Source organism: Leuciscus leuciscus (assembly GCF_965113295.1).
Source record: "Leuciscus leuciscus genome assembly, chromosome: 17".
In the NCBI taxonomy this organism is placed as follows: domain Eukaryota; kingdom Metazoa; phylum Chordata; class Actinopteri; order Cypriniformes; family Leuciscidae; genus Leuciscus; species Leuciscus leuciscus.
The window spans coordinates 8,138,868-8,166,844 of record NC_138741.1 but is presented as its reverse complement, the minus strand read 5'-3'; the positions used below and the strand labels follow the sequence as shown (position 1 = coordinate 8,166,844).

At 41.0% G+C, this 27,977-nt stretch overlaps 2 protein-coding genes across 2 annotated transcripts in view; both read right to left on the bottom strand.

Annotated features, from left to right (window-relative positions):
- The window catches only part of LOC309479259 (calpain-1 catalytic subunit-like), a 29,595-nt gene extending 8,807 nt beyond the window's left edge, over positions 1-20,788 (bottom strand). The window contains exons 1-8 of the mRNA XM_082143281.1: positions 20,712-20,788; positions 20,227-20,488; positions 20,049-20,124; positions 19,499-19,641; positions 19,283-19,416; positions 18,848-19,022; positions 18,529-18,600; positions 18,198-18,283 (exon numbers count right to left, since the gene is read on the bottom strand). Coding sequence (XP_081999407.1) covers positions 18,198-18,283; positions 18,529-18,600; positions 18,848-19,022; positions 19,283-19,416; positions 19,499-19,641; positions 20,049-20,124; positions 20,227-20,454 — 914 coding nt within the window. The 5' untranslated portion in view covers positions 20,455-20,488; positions 20,712-20,788. The remainder of the gene's footprint in view (positions 1-18,197; positions 18,284-18,528; positions 18,601-18,847; positions 19,023-19,282; positions 19,417-19,498; positions 19,642-20,048; positions 20,125-20,226; positions 20,489-20,711) is intronic.
- LOC309479261 (calpain-1 catalytic subunit-like) overlaps positions 1-27,977 on the bottom strand; it is a 98,713-nt gene that overhangs the window by 37,489 nt on the left and 33,247 nt on the right. The gene's annotated exons all lie outside the window — the stretch shown is intronic.

The following is a 27,977-nucleotide window of genomic DNA, read 5'->3' as shown; positions in this document are numbered from 1 at the left end:
ATAGTTAACTGTCTAAATATGCCCATTTAAAATATGCTGTAATTATTCTGAAAAGTCATTGTTGAACATGTATTTTCACCTTAAAAACTGCTATTTACAAGCTTAATTTAGGTTCTCTGTGTTTGAGCAAGAGCAGCACCAAACCAGTAGGTGGTGCTAATGTCCCAAATTTAGGTACTCGTTAACACGTCATTTACGCGTTAACACGTAAATACGCGTTAACGCGTAATGACGTGTTAACGCGTAAATTGCGTGTTAACACGTAAATACGCGTTAACGCGACAGTTTCACACGTTTTGGCCCTTTTGGCCTTCCATAGTCGCGCTGAAGAAGTATGGAAGGCCAAAAGTGCCAAAACGTGTGAAACTGGCATGTTAACACGTATTTACGTGTTAACACGCAATTTACGTGTTAACACGTCATTTACGCGTTAACGCGTTCAAACACAGAGAACCTAACTAGATTAAGCTTGTAAATACCAGTTTTTAATGTGGAAATACATGTTGAACAATGTACTTTTCAGAAAATAGGCTACAACTAGGCCTACATATAATAATTACAGCATTTTAAATGGGCCTATTTAGACAGTAAGACAGTTCAAGCCCTGAAAGTCATGACCATTTTCACAGTCACAATAGAAGTTGTGTAAGGATAATTACACATTTCCTTCAAATAGTATTTTCATGTACTCCTACTGCATATTTCTAAAGCATCTTTTTATAATTTACCACAATTATTTGTTGAGAGAGCCCCTTCTGATTGGTATTTATTATGTGGGGGTGCTCTCCATAGGGGGTTCCGGGGGTATGCCCCCCCCCGGAATTTTTTTTGAAAAATAAACCATTAAATGGCACTTTCTGGAGAGTTTTGTGCAAAGAAATTGAGAAATTGAGTCTTACATGATATGTGACCAACGTTGTGCTGAACTTGACTAAATGTATCATCTGCTGCAGCGGCGGCCAGCAGCTTTTATTTTTTATTATTTTTTTTTATTTTTTTATTCCGCGCAACTACGGATCTCCCAGGAACATTCATTATATATTGCTGCGTACATTTATCCGTGTCGGAGTTCTGAGTAGTAACCTACCTAGATGCGCATGGCATGCGCGAGTGGTGCGCGATCATGGTCGACTGACAACGAGATTAAGCAGCTGAACAAGAATACGGCCGTGTTCCGATTGTTCTCATCTCAGCTCTGCCGAGACAAAATAGACATGCCATTTCAAAAATCTTTCATTTATTGTCAGAAATATGTTTTCAAAAGCATCACTTTCATCAAATTTTATGTGACATAATTTCCAGTAGTCAACTGACTGCAAACGGGCACATCAGGACACAAACGAGCAGGCTTATGTGCCGGGGCTGAGCCCCGGCCCAATTTAACCACTGTATATATATGAAGAGTTCAGATGCAAAAGCCTCTAAATGCCATTTGAAATTTTCTTATAGAATGATCATTTTTATCAAGCTTGTATATTTAAGTTCAGTAATTTCACTTAAATGATAATTAATAGATAATCTTCATTGCCATTTAAGTGAAATTATTGATTTTAAGTATACGAGCTTGATAAAAATGATCATTCTATACGAAAATTTCACATGGCATTTAGAGGCTTTTGCATCTGAACTCTTCATATATATATATATATATATATATATATATATATATATATATATATTATATATATATATATATATATATATATATATATATATATATATATATATATTAGGGGTGTAACGGTTCACAAAATTCACGGTTCGGTTCAATACGATACACTTGTGTCACGTTTCGGTTCGGTACGTTTTTGATACAACAAAAATAAATAAATGCCAGAGAAATTTCCTCGATTTATTTTTTTTTATTCTTTTTTATATTAAAACTAACATCATAAAGTATGATATTTTTTTACTTTGAGCAATTCTAGAGCTATAATTGACTCTTCTTAGGAGCATATAAAACAAAACAGCTCCTTGGAAAAAATGAAATGTAATATTGTTATAAACAAAGGTTTAGTTTAGTTCAGATTAACATTTGAGGGCAGCAATTGTATTCATAATGTCAAAATAAAACCGACGTAATGTTACTTGAAGGCATTATAGCCTACTATTCCTGCCAAACTTCCATGGTTCCAGACAGTTAGTGTTACTACAGTAAATCCATGGTGAATGTTGCTGATCTGGGGCCTCATGTATCAACACTGCGTACGCACAAAAACACGGCGTACGCCAGCTTTCACGTTCACGGTCAGATGTACTAACAGTGAAATTAACGTAAGAATGTGCGTTCCTCCACGTAAACTTCATGCCTGGCGTACGTACATTTGTCGTGATTTTTGTCCGTTGGCGACTCATAGAGGCAATAAAGTGAAGTGGCAAACATTACGAATTGTTCTATCGCACCACCAGCTGTCAGATATTGCTTATAATTTGTAATTGATAAATTATTTGACATATTATTGTAACACGAGTATTATTAAAATATTCTATTAATTATGCAATTAAGTAAGAACATAATATAAAGCATGTGCAAATTGATACAACCCGTCTAGCAATGGCAGTGTTGGCTTTATTAGAGGACATTTTCAATGGACGAATCCGGAGAGAACGAGTTTTTAGGGACCACAATGATTTTCTGGCCCACGATGATGACTGGCTTATCAGCCGTTTCAGATTTCCAAGGGCTATACTCTTGGAGCTCTGCGCTGAGTTGGGTCCGAATTTGGAAAGAGAGACATTGAGGAGCCACGCATTACCCGTTCCTTTACAGGTGCTTACTACAATTGGTTTCCTGGCAACTGGTTCTTTCCAAAGAGAACTGGCAGACCGCTCAGGAATAAGCCAGTCGTGTTTGAGCCGTGCAATGCCAGCTGTATGGGACGGGATCATCCGCTTGTCTACCAGGTATATAACGTTCCCATACGATGCAGGTGACCAGCCAAACATTAAAGCGCAATTTGCAGCGATAGCCGGTTTTCCTAATGTAATCGGAGCGATCGACTGCACACATATTGCTATAAAGGCGCCATCTGAAGAAGAATTTGCATATGTGAATCGGAAACATTTTCATTCAATAAATGTGCAGATTATATGTGATGCACAAATGCGCCTAACAAATATTGTGGCAAGGTGGCCTGGGTCAACCCATGATTCATATATACTTACAAACAGCATGGTTGGGATGAGACTCCAAGCTGGCAGGGTGCGCGATGGGTGGCTACTTGGTAAGTTATGCATTTAAATGTATGGTTCTATCTAAAAGTTACATTTTTGTGTGTGTAATTATTCAACTGCCCATCAGGAGACAGTGGTTATCCACTAAAGACGTGGCTGTTAACCCCCCTCACCAACCCACAAACTGACCGAGAGCGGAGATACAATGATGCCCATTCTCGCACTCGGTCAGTTGTGGAGCGGGCGATTGGGCAGCTGAAATGTCGGTGGCGCTGCCTTGACAGGACCGGGGGGATGCTTTTATACCGCCCTGACAAGGTTTGCCGCATCATACTGGCCTGTGGAGTGCTGCACAATGTCGCGCACAGGCATGGCATACCCCTTTGTGAGGTGGGGGCACCGCCAGATGACCCTGACCCAGGACCAGTATATGTGCAGCACAATCAACAAGCCATTCAGGCCCGTCAACGTGTAATTGCGACAATATAAATGGTACTCAGACACAAAGTTCATTTTTTGACCAATTCCTTTAATGAATGGCTTATTTCTGTGAGTGCGTCAGTGACATTTTTCAGGTGACTGTTAATTTCTCCAATGGCTCTAACAATTTGCTGTTGTGACTCCAGAACAGCATGCGTCAGGACGCGGCCAGATGGACGGGCTTCAGCACTGGGGGGAGCATTAGAGACACCGGAGACACTGGACTGAATGGGCTCTGGCTGCTCGGGTGGTGCGGACTCTGAGTGCGTGCCAGTGGACGTTCCTGCTGTTGTTCCTGTGGTTCCTAAGTCCAGATAAACACAGGCACATGTTAACAGTAATTTGAGTATGTTCCTTATTAATGGGTACAGGCATTTGCAATAAAAGCAGTGGATACGTAAAATCTCTGGTGTACTTTTTGCTAAATTGCATGCATTTTAAAATTAAATGGTGGCTGGTAGGCTATATGTATCAAAGTTAAGGAAATACATTTTAAATTAGTCACCTTGCTGGCAGTCCTGTAGTATATCCGAGTCTCCCACATCAACGGATACGATTCCAGAGATTAACGTGTCTCCTACAATAGAGGCAACTCTCTGATCAAAGGGTGCGAGTTCATCGGCCCCTGTACCACCGCCTGTTCTGGCCACACTTTGTCGGTGCGCAGCAGTTCTCCGCTTAACTTCAACCTTTATGTCAGACCATTTCTTCTTCAGTTCATTTACGGTGCGACTCTCAGATCCCACCGCGTTGACGGCATCAGACAAACTCTCCCACTCTTTTTTCTTTCTTTTGTTATTAATTCCAGAGGACAAAGTTCCAAATAAAATATTTTTTCTTGTTTCTACCTCTGATAGTAGCACCTCTAATTCATTTTCAGTGAAATTTCGTTTCTTGCTTGCTTTAGCCATGTTCTTGCAGGTTTCTTTAGCCAAATTGGACTAATTACCATATTTAAATTAATTTAATTGAGGGAGGAGACAGGGTGTGGTGTTGTGCTCGTGCATGTGCGCTCAATTTCGCGTTAATTGGGATGTACAAAGAGAATGTGTGTGGAATGCTGCGTACGCAGAGATTCATACATCTGATTTTTTTGGTGCGTACGCACATTTACAGCTTTGTCCGTACGCAATGTTTTAGTATGAATTCAACGCAAGTCTTTGTACATGAGGCCCCTGGACACTGATGATTATACTTTTCAGAGGGCCAAAATTTCTGTATTTAAAATCCTTTTTTTTGATTGATTTCATGTAATATTCTAATTTTCTGAGATTTAGATTTTGTGGGTTTCATAAGCTGTAAGCCATAATCATCAAAATTATAACAAATAAAGGCTTGAAATATCTCACTTTGCATGTAATGAGTCTATATAATATATTAGATTCACCTTTTAAGTTGAATTCCTGAAAAAAAGTATCTTTTCCACGACATTCTAATTTATTAAGAAGCATATAGGCTATATATACGTGTGTGTATATATATATATATATATATATATATATATATATATATATATATATATATATATATATATATACAGGCTTGGGAGGGTTACTTTAAAAATGTATTCCGTTACAGTTACAAATTACTTCATAAAAAAAGTATTCAGTAACATAATCCAAGTACTATAATATGAAAGTAATGTAATGATGATTACTTTTGGATTACTTCAAGGTCACATATATAAATAAAGTCAAGCAAGAAGAAATATTATAAAAAAAAAAAAAATTATTTATAAAAAATTTGGTCCAGTGTACAATATTTGCAAAATATACACACATGCCTGAATATATATTTATGTAAAGGGCTATACAGACATCTAGTGGCTAATGTATAGTATTACAGATTATTTTGTTTTATTTTTTGTACAAATTTTTTACTACAAAAATAAAAACACAACATTTACAATTTTTACACTATCTACATATTAGTTTATTTTAAAATAGGCCTACATGTTGACTAAAGCCGTGATCTTTCTTAATTTGCCTGACTGAACTTGGGGCGTTGGCAGTGGGAGTTCCCCTACGTTACCTAGACAGCGAACATCCCGTTACGCGAGAAAAGATTAAGAAAGGACATTTTGGGTACTAAAAAAGCTACTCTCCTAATTTCTACAAAATAGCAGCGGAATTTCCATTAATTAAAAGTGATTTTACCTGCAGGCAGCATCGTTTCTACTAGCAGCAGTGATTCATTCAGCGTCTGAGGAGATTGTAGAAAGCTGTTATTTGCACACGCACCAGCGCGTGTCACACGTGAATCATTACTGGCAACAGAACCAGGAACTACTGTATAATCAAGCAGCGCTTAATATAGTGTTATTATGCCAAAATACTTATTTATTTCGTTTTAAATGAAACCATTGTAATCCTGAAAGTATTCCCCCTTTTTTCAAAATGTAACTATAATCTGATTACTACGTTTTTTGACGTAACTGTAACGGATTACAGTTACTGGATTTTTGTATCCTGATTACATAACGCCGTTACATGTATTCCGTTACTCCCCAACCCTGTATGTATATATATATATTATTTGTTATATTATATTGAGCTTGTTATCTTCGAAAAACACTGCACAACAATGCATCTCAAATCTCAGATTCTTCTCAAATTCTCAGATTCAAGGCTTAAAGGGATAGTTCACTTTGAAATTAAATTTTGGTATGTTTTAGCTTACCTCAAGGGCATCCAAGATGTAGGTGTCTTTTTTTCCGCAGTAGTTTCAATTTTGATATTTTTAAGTCAAACCGTTCTTGTCTGTCAGTCATATAATGCAGGTCTATGGTCACCACCTCAAAGAGTATGCACAGAGAAGTCCAAATTAAACAATTCCCCATCGTAAGTACACATTGATGGCCTAAGACACGAAACGAGCGGTTTGTGTGAGAAAACGAACAGTATTTATATCGTTTTTACCTCTTATACACAGCCACGTTCAAGTGATCTGAGGGCGCACGCGCATCCTGGTGTGTGACATGTACGCAGACTGGTGCATAGATACAGTATATACACTAGATGTCGCCTTAAAGACATTCGTTCCAATGAACTGCCGTAGACAAGGCGACATCTAGTGTATATATCTATGCACCAGTCTGCGTACACGTGCAACGCAAAATGAAAATGAATATTCAATTTTATAATTTATATTTGCCATTTCATACACTAGTTTTAATATGTAAATTGAATACATATTTTAATGCTTTATAAGTTGCAAAATTTAAATTAAAATGTATTACAGAAATTATTAGATATGTTTAACATGTTCAAGCAAAAACTGTAGCAAAGTTGTAATTTAAATGTTATTTTTTTTCTTAATTGCATTTACACTCACAGTTAAGACACTTGCGATTGCATTTCCATTAAGTGTCCCGCAATGATTGTAGCAAAATTCAAAGTGCAATTTGAAAATGCATTCTGAGCCGATCACGTTCCTGCCCCGCCCTGTCAATCACTGCGTGAAGTTGGCCCCGCCCCCAACCCTATGCAAAACGTCGGCAAAATAGGCTCAATAGTTTTTACTTCGTTTGTGCTGCTTCGTTTTTTAGATATTAAAATAATATTTATAGGTCATTCTGATGTTAGCCAGCCCGCCACATGCTCCAAATAAAATAGTCTCGTTCGGTTTGTGCCGGTTTTGTTTGTGCTGCTTCGAATTATAGACAATGACGTCACCAGCCCCAACCTGCTCCATATTCCCCCAAAATAGTCTCATATGTTTGTGCTAATTTGCGCCGATAAACGTTTATTTTGTGCTGCTTCGGTTTCTTAAATATTAAAATAATATTTATTGGTCATTCTGAGGTCACTCGACCCCCCCTACCTGCTCCACATTCACCCAAAATAGTCTTGTTTGTTTGTGTAAAGTTTCGTGTGCTGCTTTGTTGTTTAAAATATTAGACACTGAATTATAGACGATGACGTCGCCAGCCCTCGACCTGCTCCACATTTACCCCAAAAAGGCTAGGTCGATGAATTTGACCCGTCAGATTCCGTGACCATGTAGGCTACATATGTATTAATACCTGATCAATATGCTTTATAAAATAGAAAGGGGACTCGCATGTCTGCCTCATATTTTATGATTATACAGCGCTGCATAAACAGAGATGGTCACACATCACATTCGTCACTTTATTGAACACTACACTAAGTTATAAATAAATAAAGAGTGGTCACATTTTTCGGTAGCTATTAGGCGACCTTGAGTGTCCAGAAAGGCGCCAAATAAATAAAATGTATTATTATTATTATTATTATTAATACCGAATACCAACGGAGCTTTGTCATATTATGTGATCTCAAGAGTAATAGGCCTATGCATTTGTAAGGAAAAACTATAGGATCTCCAACATTATTGGGTATTACAGTTAATAGTAATAAGAATAAAGATAAGCATGTATCAGACAAAGAGAATATTTTATACAAAACGAAACCAACACAGTCCAGCATCAGACAACAGCAGCTCAGCATATGTTGACATGGGTGTCGACGCTTGATAAGGCAGAACATTCTCCCAGACCCAGACGGTCCAACATCGTACTGGTTCTATCACCTGCAGACGTGTAATAATCTTCGGAAACACTACCATTTCTCTGTTCATAGACAGTATAAGAAGTGGACAGAGCCATCTCATTGGAACTCAATTGAGACAAGTGAAGCCCATTTTTAGCGATTTTTTAGCACTTCCGTTCCTGACGCGCAGACTCAAACCGACTCAAACTAAGCTTGATGACGTGAGCAACCTGTCTGACAGATGTAAATCTTCTAGTAGCTGTGCGTGCAGACCGCCAACGTTAATCTTGCAGAGACGGCGAGCTTGAGCAAAGAGTTCTTTGGCGTGAGTGAGCAGGAGTAAGTATTCTGATTAATTATTTTGTATAGTATTTATTTTAAAATGTTATTCCCTTGACGTCCCCCCGATTGCCTGCGAGCTTCTCCTCCTGTCTGTACGGTAATCTCTCTACTGTGCGACAGAGAGTCGAGTGGTTATGACGCAATCGTTAGCCTGTTTTTACAAAAACTGCTTCTACGGGGCCATAATGTAACATAGAAGGTAATGGAGCCCTTTATACATTGTCGTGTTTCTTTAGAAATAAATAATGGACAAATGGAGTCTTTAAACGCCTCAGATGTAAAGTTATTCGCTGTCAAAGTGACGCCAAAATGAATGGGAGTCAATGGAAATGCTAACGCAAGTTAAGTTCTGCTACAAGATGGCGGCACGCGGCCGGCTTCAACTTCCGGTCGATATATTACCCGCCTGGTTCACGCTCCACTTCATCTGCTAGTGAAGCTCTGGCGCAAACGTGTTTCCTTCCAACACCTCAAAATACGCCCCTAGCCTATGTTTACCTGTCGCCGAGCCACGCCTTTACGCAGTGATTGACAGGGCGGGGCAGGAACGTGATCGGCTCAGATTGCATTTTCAAATTGCACTTTGAATTTTGCTACATTCATTGCGGGACACTTAATGGAAATGCAATAGCAAGTGTCTTAACTGTGAGTGTAAATGCAATTAAGAAAAAATAACATTTAAATTACAACTTTGCTACAGTTTTTGCTTGAACATGCTAAACATATCTAATCATTTCTGTAATACATTTTAATTTTAATTTTGCAACTTATAAAGCGTTAAAATATGTATTAAATTTACATATTAAAACTAGTGTATGAAATGGCAAATGTAAATTATATAATTTCATTTTCATTTTGCACCAAACGTTGCACAAATGTATGGTAAAATTCAAATTTAAATACAGAAATGCATTAACATTTTACATATTTAGTTTAGTTTTAGTTTAGTAGTTTTATTTGAACATGTAAATAAATAAAAATATATACAAACATGCATACATATATAAAATTAAAATTAAAATAACAGCTAAATAAAGTCATGTACTTCTCAGCACAATCTTCCAAAATTATTAGAAATTACCATGTTCAAAAGGAGTAGGAAGAAGTTCATAACAAACTTTTCAGGTCCTACCCCCTTTCTTTTTTCTTTATCCTTTAGTTAAATACAAAACAATTTGATGCTTCTCTTATACATACATCTTTACATACACCGTATATCTACCTACCTACTATACACATAAACCCATGCATTCACATAGATACCGATGCATACATACATGCATACGCACACATTCCCATTTTTTTCCTTTTCTTCTTTCTTTTCCATCTATCTTCTTCATTGCCATCTATCAAATCAAATAATAACACCATACTAGACTTAATATGTAGATCAATGAACCTGTATACAATACTATCACCTTGAGTCCTTTTCGTATTTATTTAATATATTTAGTTTAAATAGTCTTTTAAAATTACTCATTGTTAAACTTTTTTTCATCTCTTCACTGCAGCTGTTCCGTACATTAACTCCTTTGGTTGTGATGCAGTGATATTTAGAATTTGTTCTTATAAGTTTTTTTTTAACTACAAATGTTCCTCTTAAGGGATATTTGCTCTCTCTCATTTGAAACAACCCTTGAATACTGTTCGATAGCTGGTGATTATTTATTCTATACATAATTTGTGCAGTTTTGAAGTCAACAATATCTCTGAATTTTAGTGCTTTTAACTTAATAAACAGTGGAGTAGTTGGTGCTCTATAGGTGGTTTTATTTACAATTCTTAAGGCTCTCTTTTGTAGGATAAATATTGGTTCAGTGTTGGTTTTGTAAGTGTTTCCCCATACCTCCAAACAGTAAGTAATGTATGGAAGTATAAAGGAACAATACAACGTGTACAATGTTTGTTGATTTAATAAGTAATTGATTTTATACAATATAGCAATTGATTTGGATATTTTAGCCTTGATATAATGTATATGTGGCTTCCAACATAATTTTTCATCGATTATTACTCCCAGAAATTTAAGTTCTTTTACTCTTTCTATTTCAATATCATTTATCATAAGCTTTTTGTTTAAAGTTGTGGCACGATTACCAAAAAATATAAATTTAGTTTTACTTAAGTTCAGTGTTAGTTTATTTACATCAAACCAGCTCTTCATCTTTTGTAATTCATTTTCCACTGTATCCAAGAGTTGTTCCAGAATTTCCCCAGAACAGATTAAATTAGTATCATCAGCAAATAAAATGGTTTTCAGTGTTTTTGACACCTCCCATACATTATTAATATACAAGTTAAACAACAATGGTCCCAACACTGACCCCTGGGGGACCCCACAGGTAATTTTCTTTGACTTTGAAATATGGTTTTGCAATTCAACATATTGTTGTCGATTATGTAAATAGCTATTTAACCAAGAAAGTGCAGTCCCTCTAATTCCATAGTTGTCTAATTTCATAGTCAAGAAATTGTGGTCTACTGTATCAAATGCTTTCTTAAGATCCAAGAATATCCCCACTGCATATTTTTTTTGTTCTATTGCTGTTGTTATTTCTTCCACAAATTGAATAAGTGCATGTGAGGTTGTCCTATTAGTCCTGAAACCATATTGCTGATCACACAGTATATTATGTTTAATAATGAAGTTATCGAGCCTTTTAGAGAATATGTTTTCTAATATTTTTGAAAATTGGGAGAGCAGTGAAACAGGTCTGTAGTTTGAAAGTGTATGTTTTTCACCAGCCTTATATATTGGTATCACTTTTGCCATTTTCATTTTTTCTGGAAAGACTCCAGTTTTCAGAGATTGATTACATGCATGCATTATGGTTTAACAGCAACCAATAATACTTTTTACCATAAACATGTCAATACCATTCCAGTCAGTTGACTTTTTACTCTTGAATGTTTTAACAATCTCTATAATTTCGTTTTCATCAGTTTCCCTAACAAACATAGATTCATTAATATTTACATTCTTGCTTAGCACATCATTTATACTGCCAGTCCTTGCAAACCCCTCAGCTAAGCCTGGACCAACTCCAACAAAAAAATCATTAAATTAATTTGCAGCTAAGGTCATATCCTTAACTTCTATATTGTTTTTTGTCATAAAATAGTTAGTGTCTCCTGTTTTGCCTTTTTTATTCTTGATCATTTCATTCAGCACTTTCCAAGTGTTTCTTATATTGCTTCTGTTGTCCTCCAGTAGTTTACTATAATAATTCTTGTTATTGCTTCTCATGATTCTGGTTAGTTTGTTTTTATATATCTTATATTTATTTTCTGATTCTTTTGTCCTCTTCTTTAAAAATTATTTATATAATACATTTTTCTTCTTACATGCATTTAATATTCCATTAGTTATCCACGGTTTTTCATCAGATTTCGGTTTTTCTTCTTTCTTTACTACAGGACAGTTTTTTTCATAAAGTGATGTTACAACAGTCAAAAATAAATCATAGGCTTCATTCACGTTATCTACGTACACTTTGCCCCAGTCTTGTTTCATTAAATCCTCTTTAAATATATTGATGTTTTCTTGGGTTCTGTGTCGGGTAATTGTGTATATTTTGTTGTCTTTCCTGGTCCTGGTGTAGCTATGTACGTTTGCAAAAACTGGCAGATGGTCACTGACGTCGTTTATTATTAGTCCACTTTCAACTTTATAGTCAATGACGTTGGTAAATATGTTATCAAATAATGTAGCACTATTTGTTGTAATTCTGGTTGGTCGAGTGATTGAGGGATACAAACCGGTACTATACATCAAATTAATGAACTCTGTAGTTTTGTTGTGTTCTTGTGGGTTGAGCAAATCAATATTGAAGTCTCCGCAGATAAAAACCATTTTTTTACTATTGCTATTACTAAATATTTCCGTTATTTTTCCATTAAACATGTCAATATTTGATCCCGGTTTCCTATAAATGTAGCTAATTAAAATGTTTTTAGATTTTTCCATTTCAATTTGTACTGTGATGCATTCCATGATTGTATCTAAAACAAAAGACATTTTATTAACTATTTTACATTTATATCTTTGGTCAATATATAATGCAACCCCCCCCCCCCCCACCCCCCCCCCCCCCCCCCCACACCTTTTGATTGTTTCCTGTTGATGATAAACAGTTCGTATCCCTCAATCTCAACCAAATCATGATGTCCTTCCGTGAGCCAAGTCTCTGTTATTGCTATTGCTGTGAATTTATTTTCTACTTGTTTTAGGCACTGTTTGATTTTTGAAAGGTTTGCGATAAGGCTCCTACTATTAAAATGTATAATTGATATTGTGCCATCCATTTTTATGTGTTTTTTGAACTGCTCAACTGTGTAATATTCACACTGGCTATTAGTACCAATGTAAAAATTATTATCTGGATCAATGTCATTTTCAATATCTTGTGGTTTATGTTCTGTATATTTGAAAGTTTCCAAGTTCAGTTGTTCATATTTAGCAGATAAGTTTCTGTCCGAGTTTGTCATGGTCATTGTGTTTGATAAGTTCAGTTCAGTTTGTATTCAGTTACCTTATGTAGGCCTGTGTTGCTCTCGATTCATTCCTTCTTCAAACTTATCCAGCTCGGTGATGTCCCTGATGAGAAGCACTTTCGCTGCCTCAGGTGTCGACCCATGTAGTTTGATAAATATTTTACAATTTCTTGCCCATGTTGCCTGGATCTTGTTTTGTTTTCTGAGTATGCGTGCTTTTCTAGCGATGTCAGCATTTTTCTTGGTGAGGTGTTCGTTGATGTAAACTTCGGTGCCTTTTAATTTCCTTCCCTGTCTGAGGAGTGCTGACTTTTTCTTTCTGTTCGTGAACCGGATTATTACCAATGGAGTGGCCGTTTTGTTTTTGCTCGACAGGGTATGACAAGCCTCAATATCCCCGCTGTCAACATGAATGCCTTTGCTGTCCAAAAAGCAAATCACCTGTTGTTCCAGCGACTCCTTCTCCTCCTCGGAAGCTTCACTCATTCTGGCAGCAGTGTGCCCAGCATCTGCAGCCACCCTGGCATAGTTCCGGTGTTTGGTTCTCAGGCCGCTGATAACCACATCGTTAATTCTGGAGTTAATTCTGGAGCCTGCACACAAACGCCGTTTTTACGGCTACCCAGATAAATCCCATAAGTGTGAATTTTTCTGGTGTCCCGGCCACGGCCGATGGTGCTTTATGTGTAGAAAGAATGCCCACTGCCCAGTGCCCATCTCTACACACAAGCACAGCCCGTCACACAGGGCTCGCGCACATGAATCGACTCAGATCGATTGCGCTTCAAACATGGTGAATGTGCCCACTAACACCACGTTATGCATGTCTCACGGTTTCTGTAAAAACGAAACCAACGTGCATTCGCTTCACTCAAGCGAACGATGCTTTTCAGTGTGATAAATGTGCCCGCTGTCCCGCGCCCACATCCACACATAGACATGACAGTTCCTACGGGAACCGCCCAGCCCTCCCCCTCGCGGTTGACCACCGCAGAGGAGTCGAGCGCGGGCAATCTGCCCGCTGTTATCAGCGCGCCCCATGCCTCAAATGTCACGAGCGCGACGCTTGTGTTACAGCACGCCGAAGCCTCTCCATCGCTGAGCGAGCGGAGCGCGCTTCGTATTCAACCCCTAGCTATTCATGCGGACGCATGGGCAAAGCTGCCCGGGGTTTCGAAGTGGGTGCTGAACATTATAAAAAGAGGCTATTCGCTACAGTTTCGCCGACGCCCTCGCCGCTATGTGGCGCGCGTCGAGACCACGGTAAAAACAGAAGTAGCACATTTACTTCGAGCCGAAGTGGCGAAACTATTGAGCAAAGGGGCCATAGAGCCTCTCTCTCAAGTTCAGTGCGAAGAAGGGCTATACAGCAGATACTTCCTGGTACCGAAAAAAGACGGGGGTCTCAGACCCATACTAGATCTAAGGCAACTGAACAAAGTGCTTGTGAAGCGACAGTTCAGGATGCTCACGACCAGACAAATCCTTGTGCAGATTCGCCAAGGAGATTGGTTTGTGTCAATAGATCTGAAAGACGCGTATTTTTCAAATACAGATAGCGTCACGTCACAGGCGATATTTGAGATTCGCCTTCGAGGGCCAGGCATATCAGTACACAGTCCTGCCGTTCGGTTTGTCCCTGGCACCCCGTACATTTACGAAGTGCATGGATGCGGCGCTCGCACCCCTCAGAATGAGAGGCATGCGAGTACTGAACTATTTGGACGATTGGCTGATTCTAGCGCAATCTCGCGCAGTGCTCATAGAACACACGACCATTTTACTCGATCACCTCGAGGATTTGGGTCTCAGTATCAATTGGGCGAAGAGCTCTCTGTCACCCAGTCAGAAGATATCTTTCCTGGGCACAGAATTGGACTCGCTGTCCATGATAGCGCGACTATCACCACAGCGCGCGGTAGACATTCAACGCACAGCGAACTCGTTTCGCTGCGGCGCGTCTGTCCCGCTCAAGAAATTTCAGAAGATGCTAGGTCTCATGGCCTCAGCATCATCAGTGCTCCAGCTGGGCCTGCTCCGCATGCGCCCGCTGCAGTTTTGGCTGAAAGCGCGAGTCCCACACAGAGCGTGGGCATCCGGTTCGCTTCGCCTCAGGGTCAATCAGAAGTGCGTCACAGCTCTGAAACCTTGGAGAGCGAACGACTGGTACCAATCAGGTGTAAGCCTGGGGACTTCCTCGAGGGTGAAAGTGGTGTCCACGGACGCGTCCACCTCGGGATGGGGAGCGCTGCTCGAGGGCAGACCGTTCTTCGGCCAGTGGTCGGAACGGGAAAAGCTCCTGCACATAAACTGCCTCGAAATGACCCACAGACAGTCCAACTGCTGTGGAAGAAATTCGGCAGAGCGGAAGTAGACCTGTTTGCGTCTCAAGAAAACGCTCACTGTCCGGAATTTTTCTCCAAGAGCAGGAACTCGCTGGCCCATGTGTGGCCCCGCCGCCCGCTCTATGCTTTTCCCCCCGTCTCTCTCCTGCCTCAGGTGATAGAACGGATCAGGGAAGAAGGATGCTCAGTATTGCTGGTGGCACCGTTCTGGAAAAACCAACCTTGGTTCCCAGTCGTGATGCAGTTAGCAAGTACTGCCCCGTGGCCAGTACCAGTGAGGAGAGACCTCCTCTCACAGGCCCACGGCTCGATCTGGCATCCTCACCCGGAACTATGGTCCCTTCATGTCTGGGCCATCAACGGGTACATGTTGGACTCCCTAAAGGAGTATTAAACACGATCACGCAGGCTAGAGCTCCGTCTACGAGACGGCTCTACTCCTCGAAATGGTCAGTGTTTTCGGGCTGGTGCACAGCCCGTGGTGTGTCACCCACAGACTGTGGTGTGACGGAGGTGTTTTCCTTCCTACAAGAGCTGTTGGATGAGGGCAGGGCCCCCTCCACGCTCAAAGTTTATGTGGCGGCTATAGCAGCGTTCTCAGGAACAACGCTTGGTCAGTCAATAGGAAGGAACGATTTAGTCATCCGCTTCCTTAGAGGGGCTAAGAGACTGAATCCTCCCAGACCTCCCTCAGTCCCCGTATGGGACCTTTCTACGGTTCTGGAAGCCATGAAAGGTGCGCCATTTGAGCCTTTACAGTCAATTGATTTGAAACACCTGTCTTTCAAGACGGTGTTTTTGCTGGCTCTCGCTTCAGTGAAGCGCATAGGGGATCTACACGCGCTCTCTGTGAGCGCGGCGTGCATGGAGTTTGGGCCTAATGACTCAAAAGTTATACTCAAACCTAAGCACGGTTATGTTCCAAAATCCCTCAACACACCGTTTAGGGCGCAGGTTATCTCCCTGCCAGCCCTACCGGTCCCTGATGAGGAAAGAGACGCGAGCCTCCTTTGCCCAGTCAGGACATTACGAGCTTATGTGTCTCGCTCGTCTGTTTTCAGACAGACGGAGCAGCTCTTTGTTTCATTTAGCGGGCGTTCTAAGGGACTAGCCGCGTCGAAACAGAGCCTATCCAGATGGATAGTTGATGCTATAGCGCTGGCATACGCCTCCAAGGGCATGCAGTGCCCGTTGGGTGTCAGAGCGCACTCCACGAGAGGCATGGCCTCTTCGTGGGCCTGGTCAAGTGGGATTGCCTTGCAAGATATCTGTATGGCGGCAGGCTGGGCCTCCCCGTCTACATTTATAAGGTTTTATAACCTAGAGGTTCCCGCCCTGCAGGCCAGGCTGCTGTCGGTCTAAGTTTACCAGTATTATCTGACCTGATGCTATCAGCTCAGAATGCTGCGTCTACTGAGCACAGCTCAATGTTCGACAGTAAAAAGTAGCAGCACGAGATGTGCCTGGGCAGACTGTGTAAGACCCACATTCCCCCATCAGTTCAGGCCGTACCCCGCCCTGTCTGTATGAAATTCGCGTCTCAGCGACGCTGCCATATGTGGAAGAGTGCGGCTTCGCCCCTCCCTCTTCCCGGACTCCCTGTGAGTTCCCTGAGTGATTGTGCACTATATGTACCCCGGGCTTTCGCCCTTGGGTCTTTGGTGTCAGATCTCAGCATGCACGGCGTTTTGCATTGGGTCCCCTAGCGTAAGATATCTTACGCAATACGAGAGACCTCTCGTAAGAGAACGTACTCGGTTACTAACGTAACCTCGGTTCTCTCTAGAAGAGGGAACGAGTACTGCGTATCTTGCCGTGCATGCACACGCTCTGGTTGCTTCGATGATGAAAAACCAGATAATAGCTGCCTGCGAGCGGTATTTATAGGCCTAGACCACGCCCATTTCGGCGGGACGTGACGCAGCGGGCGCGAAGTGCTCTGATTGGGTCTGGCGTCACGCCAGGCCTCGCTCGATAGGCTGCTGCAGTTGCCGCAGAGCAGCCAATAGGCGCGCGAGCTGCCTCGCCTATGTCTGCATGCTGCCGCAACGCGTTTTGCATTATTACAAAATTAAGGATAATTTTTGGCTTCAATATCTCGCGGAAAAAGGATTTTCCCCTAGCGTAAGATATCTTACGCAGTACTCGTTCCCTCTTCTAGAGAGAACCCGAGGTTACGTTAGTAACCGAGTACGATTTCTTGATCTCCTCCACCTCGTCGGGTAGGATTGGATTTTTCTTAGGCGGCATATTCCAGCCAGAGTTTTGACTTCAAAGTTACCGCGGTAGAATAAATTGCAACACCTCCTGCCCGTGCAGTTTGAAGACTCGCGGCGGCGATTGAAGACAGATGACGAGTTACACACACACCGAGTGACAGTAGATCTGACATATTGCATTGCCATTTTGCATATTACATTTCAAATTGAATATTGCTACCTATAAGCTTCCATACAGAACTGGCAATGGCTTGACCACAAATGCTTGACTAAGACATATTATATATATATATATATATATATATATATATATATATATATATATATATATATATTTATATAAATATTGTGTTTCTTAAATAATACAAATGCTGTACTTACTCAAAGAACCAGTTCTTTATTTACTCTTGCACTGCAAGATAGCACTTCATTTGCGATAGACGCGGTTTACCGACAGTTTGAGGATACAATGGAGATAGAAAGTTTAGTCACAAGCTCTTTTTCAATGGCTAAATATACAGATATGAGATTTCCACCTGTCAGCGACAATATGTGGATGCAAGTTTGTCAATAAAGAATAAAGTACTAAAGCTGTTGCTGGTACATAAAAGCAAATTAGCAACACTAACCCGTCACTCCAGTCTCCATTCCACTCTGTCTCTCCCCATGGGTTTAACACTCTCACCAGATGAACTGGGTGTCCTTTACTCATCACCTGAAAACCAAGAATGATGCTGTCAGACTAAAACATTTAAGAGGGCAGGTAATAGCGTATACATGAATAAGTAGAGGGGGCGTTAACATACAAAAAAAGTACAAAAGTTCATGCACGCATAATCAGGAAGATTTTATGGTTTTAGGAATAAACCTAAAAAAGCAAAGGGACGTCTGTCGTCTGAAACGAATGTCCATCACTGCAGGTATTTGGTTGCTATGAGAATTGATTTTCTGTGGTCTTACCTTGAAAACCCCTGTCACAGTGTAAGCATGACCCCCAACTATGCCACTGGATGACACAGGTTCACGTGTTTCCTTAAATCAAAAACAAACAAGTCCTTCAGTCCATGGAAGGACTTTCATAAAGTTGAGTATTTAGAACACGTAAATTAAACCGAAGAACTGTTGCCAAACATTTAACATGCTAGAAACATAATAATCACTGCAATGCATAGACTCTTAAGCATTTGTCTATTTAAATTAGTCAACTTTAATAAAGATTTATGCCAACAATATTTGTCAAAGAAAAATAGATCCAGGATTACTGCAGGCAAGGTCTTACCCCGTTGTAAGTAGCACAGCCCATAAGGGTTTTTGACTTGGCTGCTCGATCCATAATGTCCCACAGATAAGGAGGAGCTTCATTCAGTGTAAACTCAATGTGCACCCCACCAGTGAAGTCCATCAGGGCCTCAGATATGAATCCACCATCCAGGTCCTCATAAGATCCACACACCCTGTCAAGGCAAGAACCATTTTATGGTGCAATGTAAATGCTACAATGTCACAGACACGATTTAATGAATATGATGTAATATGCCCTGTTTACACATATAACTGAAAACTTTAAAATGTTACTCCACACAACAACATACAAATCCAAGAGAGACAAATCAAAGGAAAGATCATGCATCCATTCTCCAACCAATATTTTTGAGACAAGAAACAATAATTCAATTGATTCAGTGTTTATTTCAAAGCCTCTACTGCCACCTACTTTGCATAAGCCTTCTCCAGTAAAGCAGGCCAAAACTCATTCAATGTTTTTGAATGAACAAAAATGAGATTGTCATCGACTGTTGGAAGTAGATCATCAATGACAACGTCAATCCATTTACCAAACCGCCAGAACTGTAAGATAAATTACAGAGAGGCTAAACCAGGGAAATTCATTCAAAGATTCATTAACATTGAATTATCTAATTCAGCTCACCCTGAAGTGAAATATCCCTGCATAATTGCTGCTGAATGACTGATCAGCTGGAATGACTTGGTTTATTATATCTTTAGTCATAATCGATGTCTTCTCACCTGTCGAGGTCAAAGCCCCAATTGAAGCTAAAAACCAACAGTTTCCTAAACACAAATAAAAATGTGCAAATCTGAATAGAGTTTGACCAATGTATACATGCAATATAGGAAACAAACAATGAGACAATGTACACACTTTAGGTGGAGGCTGCTACTGCGTCGCAAGGGCAGACGCAGAAGGCCGCCCACGGCGATGAGCAGACTGAGGAGAATGTACAGTACACACTCTGTGCTATCGTGTCTATGGACCGGAGCTGCGGCAGTTTGCGGGACACTAACGTGAAACCAGACTTCATTCGCCCCAGTGGACAGCCTATTTACACTGTCTATTTACAACATCGTTCCATATCTCCTATAGCCTACAGTGCACTATTTTAAGAATTTATTTTATCACATTTTTCATTTAAGATGATGCAGCCTAAGCCGAACTATTCAAATAAACCCAGCCTTACCTAATTTCCCTTGTTTGTAGTCAAACCTGGATATTCCATCAACAGTGAAGAAAGGTTTATTAGGTGACACTAATTCCTGTTTAGACAGAATGATCAAAATGTCCTTATATTCATACCATGGATATGAAGAGAGAATTAAAATTAAAATGATTTATTTTAATGAACATTGTTTACATACTGATGGCCTTTTCCACTTGATCTTTTTGAGGTCCAGATCACAGTGTTTAGCCAGAGTGCCAATAGAGCTGCTGTTTGGAGGAAACAACTCATCAGTGTACAGCTTCTTTCTATGGAGAGATTGATGGAGCAGCTTCTTATAGTCCTGACCCAGGAATGCCATAGGATTAGTCGGAGAACCCACACGATGATCCGTCGTGGTGTCGTGGCGCTTATGAGGAGGAGGCATTTTTCACTCAGAGAAGCCTTTCTATAAAGACAAACTACAAACACAAAAATGGTCTGTGACTTTCTAATTTCATGTTATGCTGTCCCATGTGTTATAGCTAATGCTCATGTATCAGCTCATGTATCTGCTAAATATATTTTTCAAAACAAAATATATTTAGCAGAATTAATAAATAAAAAAATGCATTTAAATATTTCAATATTAAATGCATTAGATAAAATTAGTACATTCATCAAAAAGAAGAATACGCATTTTACCTGTAAGAATCTGGTTGGTCAGGAAGTTAGCATAAAATGGTGCTTTCTCGCCCGTTGCATCTGGTTTTATACTCGACACCTGTGGAATGTTCTCTTTTCTTTTTTTTTCTTGCCATGACATCCCACACACCCTTATTTTGTTCAGAAGACTTGATAAGCTTGTCACACCCATGAAATGTCATGCTCCAGAAATTCTGACTTAAAGGTGAACTATGCAGTTTTTTTTTTTACCTCAATTGAACAGCTGACAGAGTCATTGGAATGGTTATATGACTTTTTTCGGGTTGAATGGTGGTCGTCCAATTCAATTTTAAGAGAAAAAAGGTCTGAAAATGTTTGAATATAAGGAAAAATATTATGGATTCTCGATTTGAGATGTGGCAGCGAGCTATAACGCACATTTGCGCTCTTTTTATGTGTTTATTAGAGGTTGAAATCTAATCAAATACTGCCAACCCACCCATACTATGGAGCAGTTAAAGGGTTAACAGTAAAAAAGGATCAGAGGACAAAAACTCATTACACCAGTGAAAGTTGTGAGATTTGAACATTTAATAAAATACTTGTATACAGCCATTGTAAAGTCTGTAAGTTCAGTATGCTGTCTACCCTTACTAACGGAGACAACTACACAAGTTTTGATTTTTAGATTACTGTACATCTCCATTTCCCCCCCCCCCCCCCCCCCCCCGTTTTCACTGTACAATAAATTTACCTGAAACAGTTCCTCGTCTTCCTCTGATTCTAGATTCTCCAAGATATGGGATTACTCTGGAATTGTTCACACCACAGCTGAAAGTACAACATTCTCTATTGATAGGATACTTTTTTTTTTTGTGTGTGTGTTTTGACTGCATGAAGGATGAAAGAACCTATTGCAGCATTTTGACTCTATACCTTATAGGGATAATCCAACTCTTTAACAGTGTAAAAAACTCAGTATGCATGTGTGGCGAGGGGGGCGTGGTTTTGCGGAGTCTGTAGCGGGAGAGAGAGGACGGAGCAGAGCGGAGCGTGAGTAGGTCAAGTGCAGATGATGAACACCTGTGTCTGATTTCAGTAATTGGCGTGGAGAGACCGGATATAAGCCGGCGTGGGAGAGAGAGTGAGAGAGAGAGACGAGCTGGGACCTCGTGTGCTGCGGAGAAACCGATCAAGAGTCATCGAAAGAATATTCTGAGTTATTGTGTTTTGTGGCTGTGCTTGTGCTCGGTGAACGCACTTTGTGTGCACCTTTTGTTTTACCTTTGAGAAACGTGAATAAATCGAGTGTCCCAGCTCAAGCCGACCCCTGTCTTCTTCCTTCCTCACTATTACTGGACTGAACCTCATCACACTGATGCCGAAACCCGGGAAGGAAGAAGATCGCCGCCGCCATGCAGTCCCCGCCAGGTACGCCATTTGCGGACATCATCCAGTCGCTCGCCGGTCTTCATCAAGAGCAACACCAACACCTGCTGGCGATCAAGGAGGAGCAAGACAAGCGATTCGAGGTGCTCCTCCGATCCCAGCATGAAGACCGCGAGCTGTTCCGGAGCTGGGTAGACCGGGAGGTTCGGGCCATCCCCTCGCCTAAAGACAGTCCATCTCCTCTGCCGCTCAACAAGATGGGTCCTCGGGATGATCCAGAGGCATTTCTGGACTTATTTGAGAAATCGGCAGAGGATCAGGGATGGCCCACCGAGGACTGGCCAATGCGGCTTATCCCTCTGCTGTCCGGGGAAGCGCAGATAGCCGCACACCAACTGCCAGTCAAGAATCTCCTGGTCTACCGGGACCTCAAGCGTGTCATCCTCCAGCGGGTCGGTCGGACCCCGGAACAACATCGACAGCGGTTCAGGACCCTGACACTGGAACAGTCCGGCCGACCCTTCGTGATGGCACAGCAGCTCCGGGACTCCTGCCGCAAATGGCTGATGGCCGACGAAAGCGACATCGAGGATGTGATCGATCGTGTGGTACTGGAGCAGTTCGTGGCCAGGCTGCCTAGGAAGACTGCACAGTGGGTTCAGTGCCACCGCCCGACGTCGCTGAACCAGGCCATCCGGCTGGCGGAGGACCAGATGGTGGCGTGCCCAGGGGTCGGCGAACCCCTACCATCTGCATCTCTCTCTCTCTCTCTCTCTCTCCCCCCCTTCTCACTCTCTCCCCAAACCTGTCCCTCTCCCCAGGTCACGCGGAGGGCTCCCGCCGAAGCCAGCGCCGAGATGGAGGACGGGCTATTCGGCAGATCCCACAGCTGCTCCCAGGGCTCCTCCCAGGGGAGGGAGCTCGACCACTGGATTCTTCACCCCACAAAGTCCAACACCGCTCTCTCCACGCCAATCGCTTGACCCGCTTCCTGCCGCCAGGGTGGCGGTAAAATCTGGGCCAGCCTGTTGGCGCTGCGGGGACCCAGGACACTTCATTGACCGATGTCCAGTGATGGAGGTGGGGACATTGATCCGGGTCCCCGACGCGCCACAGGCTGCCCTCGATCAAGCTGACCTATACCAAATACCAGTGAGTATCAAGGGGGGTACATATCAGGCTTTGGTGGATTCAGGATGTAACCAATCCTCCATACATCAAAGCCTGATTCAACCTAGGGCATTGGATAATAGCCGCATGGTTAAGGTTCGGTGTGTGCACGGGGAAGTGGTAAAGTATCCTATTTTGCCTGTGGATATTCAATTTAGGGGAGAAAAGCATAGAGTAGAGGTGGCAGTTAACCCGCACCTCCGGCATCCGATAATTTTGGGTACTAATTGGCCCTCATTTAATAAATTATTGGGGTATTTATGTTCGGATGCTTCTTGGGGGAAAAGAGAGGAGAGTAGAATAGCGGTTGCACAGTTAGGAGAAGCTGAATCGGAACCTCTGGAGCCTGTTTCTGGGGAACGGAGTGCTCTGGAGCGAACCATCCTCACTGAGCATGATTATTTTCCCCTGGAACAGTCCCAGGATGAAACGCTGAAAAATGCCTTTGATCAGGTTCGTTCTATCGACGGTCAGCTTCTTCATCCTGATCAACCGCTCTCCTACCCTTATTTTTCAATTTTAAAAGATAAGTTGTATCGGGTGACCCAAGACCCAAACAAAACAAGATACAACCCAGTTATTGATTCCTAAAAGCCGTCAGGAAATGCTTTTCCAGGCGGCCCATTGTAATCCAATGGCCGGGCATTTAGGTCAAACGGCTACACTAAACCGTCTCATGGCCCGGTTCTTTTGGCCGGGCATTCACGATAATGTACGCCGATGGTGCACGTCTTGTCGTGAATGTCAGTTGGTGAATCCACCGGCCACTCCAAAAGCACCATTGTGCCCCCTACCATTAAAGGGATAGTTCACTTTGAAATTAATTTTTGGTATGTTTTAGCTTACCTCAAGGGCAAGGGTAGGTGTCTTTTTTTCCGCAGTAGTTTCAATTTTGATATTTTTAGGTCAAACCGTTCTTGTCTGTCAGTCATATAATGCAGGTCTATGGTCACCACTTCAAAGAGCATGCACAGAGTTCAAATTAAAACAATTCCCCGTCGTCCAAATTAAACAATTCCCCATCGTAAGTACACATTGATGGCCTAAGACACGAAACGAGCGGTTTGTGTGAGAAAACGAACAGTATTTATATAGTTTTTACCTCTTATACACAGCCATGTCCAAGTGATCTGATCTGACGTGTACGCAGACTGGTGCATAGATATATACACTAGATGTCGCCTTAAAGACATTCGTTCCAATGAACTGCCGTAGACAAGGCGACATCCACACAAAACCGCTTCTCCCCTCTTCGCGAAACAGAACGCGATGCTGTGATCATCGGCGATTCCATCGTTCGGCACGTACACGCTACGTTAGGTAAAAGTAAGGTGCACAGTCACTGCTTTCCTGGTGCTCGTGTTTCTGAAATCGCTGCTCGCGTTCCCGAGATCCTGAACGGTGACGAGCGCGTCAGAACTGTGGTCCTGCACGCGGGAGTGAACGACATCAGGCTGTGCCAGACGGAGATTCTGAAGAAAGACTTCAGGAATCTGATCGATACGGTACGCAGCACATCGCCTGAAACAACGATCATTGTGTCAGGACCGCTTCCCACGTACCGACTAGGGCATGAAAAGTTCAGCAGATTATTTGCGCTAAATGAATGGTTAATGTCATGGTGCAATGAGCAGAAACTGCTCTTTGTAAATAATTGGAATCTGTTTTGGGAGCGTCCTAGGCTTTTCCGTGCTGATGGCTTACACACAAGCAGATTCGGAGCGGATCTTCTGTCGGATAACATCTCCAAAATGTTAAATACCCTTTGACTAGTAACCAAAAGTCCAAATCATAGTCTCTGCTGCACCAATTTAACTGATATAAATACTAGTGTAGAACATTGCATAGAAACCGTGTCTATTCCTCGTTTAGTGAGATCAAATAATAAATCTACTGCAGGATCTAGGAAAAATCTAATTGTTATTAAAACAGAAAATGTTGCTATTAGTAAACAAAAACTATTTCTAAAGCTAGGTCTTCTAAACATTAGATCACTCACACCTAAGGCAGTTATTGTAAATGAAATAGTCACAGATAATAGCTACGATGTACTTTGCCTTACTGAAACCTGGCTTAAACCAAATGATTATTTCGGTCTAAATGAGTCTACTCCATCTGGATACTGTTATAAGCATGAGCCCCGTCTGATTGGCCGTGGCGGCGGTGTTGCAACCATCTATAGAGATATTCTCAATGTTAATCAGAAAACGGGTTATACGTTTATTTCATTTGAAGTACTTGTACTAAATGTTACGCTCTTAGATGTTAGAAAAACATCGTATATAGACCGCCAGGGCCTTACGCTGATTTCCTAAAAGAGTTTGCAGATTTTCTCTCAGACCTATTAGTCAATGTCGATAAAGCATTCATTGTTGGAGATTTTAACATACACGTAGATAATCCAAATGATGCGTTAGGGGCTGCGTTTACAGATTTATTAAATTCATTTGGGGTCAAGCAAAACGTCACCGGACCAACTCATCGTCTTAATCATACACTCGATTTAATTATATCACATGGAACCGATCCAACCGATATAGATATCATTCCACAAAGTGATGATGTCACTGATCACTACATGGTAACTTGCATATTACGTACTGCTGTAATATGTCATGCGGCGCCGTGTTATCAACCAGGCAGAACAATCCTCCCATCCACCATAGATAATTTCTCAAATTGCTTATCTAATCTGTCTCAGCTGCTGCCTGAACCCAAACAAACAGATGAACTAGAAGAACTAACTAGCACTATGAGCACCATTCTCTCTAGAACATTGGATGTGGTTGCACCTATTAAATTAAAAAAGGTCAGAGAGAAAATTAAAGCACCATGGTATAACAATACTACGCATGTTTTAAAGAGAGAAACCCGTATTTTAGAGCGTAAATGGAAACTAATTTAGAGGTCTTTAGAATCGCGTGGAAAGACAGTATGTCACGTTATAAAAAGGCCCTAAAAGCGGCCAGGGCTGAGCACCTCCGCAAACTAATAGAAAACAACCAAAACAATCCAAGGTTTTTATTTAATACCGTGGCTAGACTAACAAATAAACAGACGTCACCCGAACAAAATATCCTGTTACAGTTCAGTAGTAATGATTTCATGAACTTCTTCACTGAGAAAATAGAAAGCATCAGAACCACAATTGTAAACTTTCAATCTTCAATTGCACCTTATAATTCAGCTTCAATTATCACCCCGCAAGAACAATTACAGTGCTTTACAACTATAGAACAAAAAGAGTTAAATAAACTTATCACTTCATCTAAAACAACAACATGTTTATTAGATCCTATACCAACTAAACTACTGAAAGAAGTGTTACCTGTAGTGGAAGAGCCTCTCCTCAATATTATTAACTCGTCTTTATCTTTAGGTCATGTTCCAAGAACATTTAAACTGGCAGTTATAAAACCTCTCATTAAGAAACCACAATTAGATCATAATAATCTAGCAAATTATAGACCCATTTCAAATCTTCCATTTATGTCTAAAATATTAGAAAAAGTGGTGTCCGCTCAACTGGGCTCTTTCTTGCAACAAAATGGTATCTATGAAAAGTTTCAGTCTGGATTCAGACCGCATCATAGCACTGAAACTGCGCTCGTTAAAATCACAAATGATTTACTTTTAGCTTCTGACCAAGGCTGTATCTCAATACTAGTTTTACATGATCTTAGTGCTGCGTTCGATACTATAGATCATACATTACTCTTAGATCGACTACAAAATTATACTGGTGTTGAAGGACAAGCATTAAGCTGGTTCAAATCATACCTATCTGACCGCTACCATTTTGTCTATTTAAATGGAGAAAAATCGATCATAACTCCAGTAAACTATGGAGTGCCGCAGGGATCTGTGTTAGGCCCTCTGTTATTCTCAATATATATGATGCCACTTGGAAATATTATAAGGAAACATGGAATTAGTTTCCATTGTTATGCTGATGACACTCAAATATATATTTCATCACGGCCGGATGAAAACGCAAAATTTTCCAAATTGACAGAGTGTGTTAAAGATATAAAAGATTGGATGACGCGTAATTTTCTTTTATTAAATCCAGACAAGACAGAGGTAATACTTATCGGTTAAAAAAACCGCCCACAAAACCTCGCACAATACAACTTTAACACCATAGGATGTCCTGTTACTTTATCCTCTACAGTAAAAGACCTGGGTGTTATACTCGATAGCAACCTGTCTTTTGAAAATCATATTTCATATGTTACAAAAACAGCCTTTTTCCACCTTAGAAACATTGCTAAGCTATGTAATATGCTATCAGTTTCTGATGCAGAAAAGTTAGTTCATGCATTCATGACCTCGAGACTAGATTACTGTAATGCTTTATTAGCTGGTTGTCCTGCATCCTCAATAAACAAGCTACAGTTAGTCCAAAATGCCGCCGCTAGAGTTCTTACGAGATCAAGAAAATCTGATCATATAACACCGATTTTATCATCACTGCATTGGTTACCTATAAAGTTCCGTATTAATTACAAGGTATTGCTACTGACTTATAAAGCCCTAAACGGCTTAGCTCCAGTCTATTTAACGGATCTTCTATCGCCCTATAATCCATCGCGCTGTTTAAGATCACTAAATTCAAGGCTTTTGGTCATACCTAGGATATCCAGAACCACCAAAGGAGGGAGAGCATTTTCACATTTGGCTCCAAAACTCTGGAATAGTCTTCCTGATACTGTTCGTTGCTCAGACTCGCTCTCCCAGTTTAAA